This window comes from Bombus affinis, chromosome 6 (genome assembly GCF_024516045.1).
Source record: "Bombus affinis isolate iyBomAffi1 chromosome 6, iyBomAffi1.2, whole genome shotgun sequence".
Lineage (NCBI taxonomy): Eukaryota > Metazoa > Arthropoda > Insecta > Hymenoptera > Apidae > Bombus > Bombus affinis.
Window position 1 is genome coordinate 16,176,724 of NC_066349.1, and position 8,583 is coordinate 16,185,306.

Below are 8,583 nucleotides of genomic sequence, written 5' to 3' on the forward strand. Positions count from 1 at the left end.
GCGTTAATATCAAAATGTAATTTAAAAAATCTTAATATTTAATTACACGACGATTTTATTTAATCACATTGTAACAGAGGGATTAATAATCGATAGCTATGTTAAAATAAAACACAAACACATTTTGCAATGCACATTTATCACGTCGTTTAGTTCTCGCAGAATAAGCGTTAAATCGATAACAATAAATTGGTACGACTATCGACGAACAACGACCAAATGTAAAGGATTGGAGACACATGCATAACAATCCAAATACACGGGATACTTCGTAAGCCGTACTCTGTCTCGTAATCTAATTTTGTACATTTTACGTAGCTTTGAATTTCGGAAAAGATATTCCCCAACCTTAGACAAAAAGGTCGTAAAACTTGAATTTCTGTCCCATAACGATCAAGCTTGTTTATATGTATACCCTTCTCTTATTCTAATATCTGCAAAATTATAAACAAATGTTTACCGGCAAATTCATTTTTACGAGCCAGCAACGTCGATCGTTATCATCCTTTAAAGAGAGCGAACGCTTATCCACACTAATATCGATCACCGCACTTTCATCTGTGTCAGAACTTAAGAAGTGTCTACGTCTTTTCCTTTTGTTGTTATTGTTACAACCGAACGAGAAATGGGAATCCATTCAGATGCCTGAATCATACAATTTGCCTCCAACGACTATCTACTTCGTTGGACAGAAGAATCGTTCGCAAATTTTCTGTGCAATTTTCAAGGCACCTAATCATCGAAGCAGCATTTAGAATTCTTTAAAAGGCCTACCTAAGACCGTGCTGAATCGAACATGTGCGTCTTGTAACACAATTATCGTTTTCGTTAGAGAAAGCCGCTTAACTAAATTTACGAAATTTGATAAACTTATCTAAATCCATTAATCGAATTCTCGCAACTTATAGTACTTATACGCTAAAGATTCGAATATTTACAAACCCTATCCTATCACAGGATTGTAAGATAAAAGATACGATCTGTCCAAAACGATTAATGGAGTTTGTCGATCAGCGAGAAGTCAAATCTCCAACGTTGCTTCTCGCAGTGCGGTTGTAGCTATGGAGGTGCAGAATGTGGAGGTTGGGGTCAGCAATTTGAAACACCACAGTGTTTTTCATCTGTGAAGTACGACACGGATACCACATCTCCGCCGACATTTATCAAACATTGACCCTAAAATATAACTTTCCCTTAGATATATTCCATCGGTCGAACTTACTAAAGGTTGGAAAAATTATACGTACTTGGTTTTTGTGCGGACTGTGGAGGAGTACGCACTTGGTCATAAAAAACGCTACCATCGCATTACCACCCAAAGCCGTAATATGCGCGCGAACGATTGCCAAAACTTCCATCACAAAACTATGAGTAAATCCACTCAGACCACCATTCTGCAATACGTAGAATATTATTAATTTTCGTCAATTTGTTATTTCTTATATCCATTCATGTAAAAAACAGTACTAACTTCTCTGATGGATGTGCTCTCACGAATGAAGAAGAAGTTTAAATTTCCTAGATACCTTTCTATGCGGCCACCCGGTAGATAAGACAGAGGTGTTATATCTACACCGTACCTTCCCTTTAAAGGCACCTGTTCGTTTTAATTACAATTTACGATCAAAATCGTCTTAATCATATGCTTCGCAAGATAATTCTTCTCACGTCGAAACACTTACATGTTTATGTTTACGTGTTGTGAAAATCTTGGATCGTAATGGCGAACGATTCCGGGATTTCAGCGATGGCGCATGAACTAGGGTAGTTGAATTCATATTACTGTTAGATACATTGTCCGACGAAACTTCCGTATGATCCACGTCAAGATTAAATATCATATCGCTATCATCTAAATATATAATAAATTTTAATTAATAAATACTTCGAGTATAACAAGAATTTGTAAACAGCTTATGATACCTACCTTGTCTTTTAACTTGGTCTTTACTCGCAGAATGACTTATCAGCTTTTTCTTCGATTTATTTATTTTTACAGGATCTCCTAATCCAAGGGCCATACCAATTACCGTGAATTGTATTTCATCTGGCTCGGGAAGCGCCAACTTAAATTGCATGTCACAGAGCGCACAGGGGATCATTCTTCTTAATTTGAAATATACAGACTGAAACGAAAGATCAATAATTTAATCTACGATTAAATTAATAACGATTTTATTACACGTAAATTAACGATTAAAAACTAAATACAACGGTACCTGAAGTAATCTAGCAAAATATTTAGAGGGCATTGATGCAAATTGTCCAGTGGGAATTTTCGTTCTCGAAATTTGAGTAAACATTTGCAAATTCCTCACGATTTCCAAATCGTCTAAACCAGGAATCGTTTGAGTATTTACTACGTGGAAATCCTCCGGTGGCCTATCATCCATCAGTAACGATATTCTATCCATATCTTCGATATCATCGACTTCTAGCACACAAGTATCTCTCGGACCTACGCTAAAATCTAAATCTGGGAGATCGTCGTCCGATTCATCGGTATCAGAAGTTGTGACACGTCCATTTTCAACGTCCTATAACAAATACATAAGTTGATTATTGATTATTTTCAATTTCAAAAACGATCAATAAAACACCTACCCCAACAGATTTGAGCCGATAGAATTCTCTGTTCTGTTTGACTGTTTCGACTAAAGTTTTCTGAATTTCTGCTAATTGCTCCTCTTTATGCCAAGAATTTCCAGAAGCAATTTGTGGAACAGAGGGTGTGGGTAAGGCGGTTAAAAATATAGCCGTACCCACAGCCATACCAATGATTAATCGTTCACCAACAGAGATCTGTAACTTCAAGCCAAATATCGAATTCATTCCTTTGACCTTTAATTTGTTTAAGAGTAAACTATGCAATTCGTATTCTAAAAATGGTAAGCAATCCGATATCTCCTTGGCATTTAATTCTCCTCTGAGATCTTTCTTGGTTTTACACGCGGTAGCTTGAATGATGCATCCTCGTCCGGTCATTAATACGTTTTCTGGTAACTCTATAGTAGTGAACATCACATCCGGTACTCTGGCACGTTTGCATATGCCGCATTTTGAGACGTTTACACGAAACGGAACACTCGCCTCGTTGTACGGTAGATGACAGAGACTGCATTTACTTTGAAATTGGACATCTCTCTCGTGATCTCTACTCTCTGACATATGCCTTACTTTGTAGGTTTGCGTAGAAGTTGGCACAGACGTATCCGTATCGCTTTTCTCTTCTTTTATATGTGCAGATTTCTGTTGAGCTTTCTCGCGTTCTATTTCCGTGGCATTAACACCGGATCCAGATTGTGCTTTACTAACAAAAACATTGTCTGCATCCTGACTTGAGCTATGAAGATTAATTACTGCTGCAGTTCCATATGCATTTAACACGCAGACATCATCGCTACAAGAAAAAGAGTAACAGTAAAAAGCGTAAATCAACGTTATTATAAACTACGTTTAAATGTTTTATCCTAATTTTTACCAAATACTAGTTTCCTCTTTGTAACCAATCACTACGTTACAAGCTAATGCTCTCGCATGCGATCGAACTTCCATTCTAACTTCTTTCCACCACGCATCACGACTCTCGGGTTCTTCTAAATTGCTGATCCTTTCGAGAAGTTTGACTGATCTTGAGCTTACAAGACCACCTGTCTCAAGGTACACGCTTTATGATTAAACTTTGCGACAAAGTCGTAAATAAACATAAATTAAGATATCTAAATAATGAAATGCTTACCGATATGCAAAATAAATCCTGGCGGGTACTGTTGCATCGTAATAAATGGGTACTCTAACATTTCAAATGCATCTTGATTCATGGTTCTTATCACAGCAGTTGACGTTTTTAGTAATCCAGTCGTTGATCTATCATTTGCTCCAAATGAGTTGCCTATAATGTACATTGCACTTTCTATTTTTGTTACAAAGAAATAAATTAATCTAAGAACAAAATATTTATCGAAACATGTATTATAATTACATGTCATAAAGAAAGAATGTCTCATAAAGTGATTCCTTGTTCAGCAATGTAGATATTCGGTAAGTAACAAGCAAAGAAGGAGATAAAGAAAATAATTTTTCAGGAAATGATACTCTTAATCATACATAAATTAAAAAAGGAATTACCTAGAACCATGTAGGATCATCATGAAATATGCTATTTTTGTTTCAGGAATTTCTTCTTTGCTGGCTATAACTCACTTTATGAGGCACCCTGTAATTTGAATTTTCAACCATAATAAATCATCTGCAGATCAATGAATTTCGTGAATAAAGTGCACTCGTAGCACTACGTTAAAGACAACTCCAATTATGTATATTCACGAGTCATTCCAAATTGATCAAAAATGAATACGTTCTACATTCTCTATCTTAACTTAAGTTAGATAGAGATGTAATTAGCGTATAATTAAGAAAGCTCACCTTTTGGAGTAATGCTCAAATCAGAGTCACTGGATCTTCGATGCAACGGGGCAGTGGGTTGTGCCTTAGTCGTCGGTAATTGGCATACTTTTGAAACCATAGGAGGAACAGCCGGAAGTGGATAAGACGGACTTAGAGATGCCTCATCTTGTTGCCTATGATCGAGGGAAGGAGGGGACACACACGAGTTGTAAGTCATATTAGCAGTGTTAGTAATATTAGTTAATTCATCCTGATCTAATGCTTCTCTTATATTACAAATGCTATGACTCTCATGTACCGCATGATCTACAGATGTGAATGATGTCGAATGGTTAGTATCTTTTGGCTTTAGTTGATTCATTTCTATGGTGTTATTATCATTTTTAAACGAATCGCTGCTTTGTGTATCTAGAGTTAATTCTTTCACAGCAATCTCGTACGTTTTCGGATCGACTGTAGATCTTTTGGTTATGAAGTTATCTCTCGAATAAAACGACTCAGTTGTTCTGCATAAATGTGATCGAATTAGCGTGTCGTAGATGATTACACTCTCGAGAGAGGAATTGTAGGACGAGGTGTCAGGTGTACGCAATGTTGGCATGGATTCGCCTAAAGGAAAATCTTTAGAGAACGAGGACACACGTGTAACTTTTGCCCATTTCTGATTGTGGAGATGTTTTTTCAGAAACTGATTATGCAAATTCTCATGTAAATTTCGAGGATTAATATTTCTGCATGCTCTATCTCGTCTTTTCCTTCTAAAGTGACCATCGTTGTTATTATGATGAAGCGGATGCACCATCATTTTCGTGTCAATTATTCTGATTAAATCTAACATACGACGTTGTCTATTCTTGTGAATTACATCAAAAGTTTCGTTGCACGAAGATTGTAATAAACTTTCGATGCTGGACGAAGTTTTCGACATAGTTTCTGGCGTTAGTTTATTGTCCAGATCTTTTCTTAAATTTGACTCTGCAGTAGAGAATTCATACTGTTGTAATGATGGAAGTGATCGTGTTAATAAAATTAATTTTAATGCATCGCCCTCCTCTAATCTTTCAGTGTGTTGCTTATCTTTAAAAGAGTCTTTCAAAGTGATTTCATCTACCTCATCGATCACAGAAGGAAATCTTTGAAAGAAATCTCTATCTATCCGCTTAGGTATTGCTACCTTATCCTTACTTTCAGTTTTACTTGCACTTTGCAACAGAGAATACGCCGAGATAGGTACTTCACAATCATCGGCATAAGATGATTCATTATCTTTCACATTATCCACATCATTCAAAATATCTTCTGAAGTAGGTTCCCTTATTACAGAAATTTGATTACATTGTTTAAGTTCGTCACATTTTTCATAATCAGTAACAAGAGCAGTTAATTTTTTTGCTACATCAATAATTGAAGAATCCGATTTCGTTTCTTCTACAGAACTTTCTACAGGCGTACTCGTCGCGAGCGGAAGATTGAAGTCTTGTAAATTTTCACTACTTTGTCGGCTTTGTAAAACTTTCTCACCTTCCAGATTTTTATTAAACCCTGCTGTTGCTGTTTGCGGATGATCTTTCCTTATTTCCGAACTTGCAGCAAATTCGAAATTAAATGTCAATATTTGATTCATAGATAGGCATTTAACAAGTGGAGGGGATGTACTCTCTTCGTGAAGAGGACACGTATCGCTATCTGTTCCTTGTAACCTTACTTGCGTTGGTTTTCTTTTTAATGAAGGGAAAGTATCGGCTCTACGAAGTTTCCTAAACTGATCGATGACGTCCAATTCTTCGTCGGTTGAAAATTTTGAATCGTTTAAAATATTATAACTAGTACTATCAATTGATGATTCGTTCGAAAAACCGTTAGAACTGGATGTGTTTTCTTCGAACGAAGAATCGTGTTCCCTCTTCATCTGTTCTTTCGGGGTTACGGTATAGATTTCGGCTTTAAAATCATCCTTATTTTTTCCTTTTTGGATAGCATGTTCATCGATATTTTCGCGTTCCTTCGTATTATCAGACAGAGAAAGGGTTGTTGATAATTCATGATCTTCCTTAACATGCTCTAAGGGGACATTATGTATAGACTTTATTAAAAGGGCGGCAACTCCTTCTTTACTGTCCTTAAGTGCTTTCCTTTTCTTTGAATATTGAATACTTCCAACGGAAGACCTAGCTGAACTATTTAACCAAGAAGTACTAGATTTACTTTCTGTATCACTTGTACTAAATAATCTCCTCAAATTTTTGCGAACGTCCAATATATTTTTGCTTTCACCTCTTTCATCTTCCAACGCTAGCATCATTCTTATGGACGCATCTTGAATAATGGATTCAGTTGAAGTTGGGTATGAAACTGGAGTTTTCTTTAAATTATTCGTGCCTGATGACTTCTCAATAGTTCTTATGTCGCGTAATTTACGGCAAGGACATTCAGTCTTTGTTATAATTCGCCGAGGACTTCTAGATATCTTTGAATGATGTGGAAAATCATCCTTTACACGCGTGGTTTGTGTATTCGCAAAACGAGGATCAAGGATATGAGTGGAAGTAACGGGATATAACGGCATACTCTCATCGAGTCCTGTACGTTCCTTTTGTGCTTTGTGTTGTGAAAAGAATGCCCTATATTGACACATGCAGGTGGATAGAAAGAAAAAGGCCTAATTAGTTCGTATATAAGAATTCTCAATATTTTTCATTCAATTATAAAGATCACTAATCTTTTTTACTATCAATGATCAAAGTTGGATGCGCGTGTAGCGTACCTACTTATTTCCAGTCTATCGCAGTGCTCCGTTTTCTACACACACATCGTCCTGGTTTTAATGCACGCGCATCAGACCTCGATCTAGCTTCTACATACCGGGTGTCCTAAAAAAATTATATACTGATTAGAAGTTTTATAAAGTATTGCTGTAACTTTTGTAGTCTATATTTTTACGCTAGCAAAAAAAGGAACGTTTCTCAAAATAAATAATAAATAGTACGTAAACGGAATATAGGGATAAAAAGATTATAAAATATTTATATCTTTTTATGTAAAAGTAACAACTCCAAAGAAATAGGACACCCAATGCGTAGAAGTTGAAATGAGATCGAATACGCTTGAAATATGCGATACACCATGAATGTAAAATGTATTAAAACCTATTTGGTTCTTTTGTATACAAACGCATCAAACTTTAAATCATATATTTGAAAATGAAATAAATACACATTATCAGTATCAAGTACTTGTTGACTAAATGTTAATGTTTATTTTTGAGTAATAAAAAGTTTAATTAATATTTTATCACCTACTAGAATTAACTAAAAAAATTAGTAACTTTTTAATTGAAAAATAATAGTTTGATTTCTTTTACATGCACTTAGTTACGAATAAGCGGTATAAAAATTCGTACTTGTACAAAAAATGTGCAGTAGGACAAACTTCATCTCTCAGATTAAATAATCAGCATTATAATTCACAACACAGAACACTTCAATATATTTTTAGTATTACCAACATTGTTATATTAAAAAATACTTGGTAAAAAATTTAAGAGTGTAAGAATTAGGACACGATTAACGCAGAACTGGTCTATAAAAGATTAAGCTAAATGCGATATAATGAACAGTATTGTATATACTTACTCTTCTATATCGTCAGATGAAAAGTTCAAGGTATCCTGCAATTTCACAAGTGTAACGGCTGTACCTATCCCCCGAGCTACAATGCCAGATTCACCTTCCAGGTCAAAATTTTGTAAATACCTAATTATGACAAAATAGTGTGATAAAAACTTCTTCAATCAATATTTATGCATTGTGTCTGTAATTTACCCAATAACAGCATTTCCACCAAGGTCTAGAGCTTTCAAGCCAATTTTCCTTTGAACTTCTCCACTTAGTTTAAAAAATAATGTTTGCCTTGCCTCATTTGAGGCTCTGGGTGTTCTTATCTTATCAATCCATTTGTATTCAGGATCATCACTAACAACTAATTCTTCTACAAAACCATGTATACTTTGAGTATGATATCCGTGAGGTATATTTGGTGCTGAAAGAACATTATACTACATACCAAATATAAAAGAAATAATTTCTAATGTTTGATAAATATTCTATATATTTACAATAAAAAAATTGTACTCCACAGGAAGATTGTCTGAATCTATTAAAATCAGAAAATAACTCT

At 35.2% G+C, this 8,583-nt stretch overlaps 1 protein-coding gene across 4 annotated transcripts in view; it reads right to left on the reverse strand.

Moving 5' to 3' along the window:
* Positions 1–37: 37 nt before the first annotated feature.
* The window catches only part of LOC126917734 (C2 domain-containing protein 5), a 9,862-nt gene continuing 1,316 nt past the window's right edge, over positions 38–8,583 (reverse strand). For 2 of the 4 annotated variants that reach the window (XM_050724955.1, XM_050724954.1), the window contains exons 3-15: positions 8,522–8,583; positions 8,229–8,445; positions 8,040–8,159; positions 4,426–7,028; positions 3,740–3,892; positions 3,482–3,650; positions 2,605–3,400; positions 2,220–2,537; positions 1,928–2,126; positions 1,683–1,852; positions 1,472–1,597; positions 1,248–1,394; positions 38–1,176 (exon numbers count right to left, since the gene is read on the reverse strand). The exon at positions 8,522–8,583 is cut by the window's right edge and continues 79 nt beyond it. In XM_050724955.1, the coding sequence (XP_050580912.1) occupies positions 1,090–1,176; positions 1,248–1,394; positions 1,472–1,597; positions 1,683–1,852; positions 1,928–2,126; positions 2,220–2,537; positions 2,605–3,400; positions 3,482–3,650; positions 3,740–3,892; positions 4,426–7,028; positions 8,040–8,159; positions 8,229–8,445; positions 8,522–8,583 (5,167 nt within the window). In that variant the 3' untranslated portion in view covers positions 38–1,089. Of the gene's footprint in view, positions 1,177–1,247; positions 1,395–1,471; positions 1,598–1,682; positions 1,853–1,927; positions 2,127–2,219; positions 2,538–2,604; positions 3,401–3,481; positions 3,651–3,739; positions 3,893–4,425; positions 7,029–7,171; positions 7,278–8,039; positions 8,160–8,228; positions 8,446–8,521 lie in introns of those variants that run through there. The other 2 variants (XM_050724956.1, XM_050724957.1) reach the window with 2 other exon arrangements.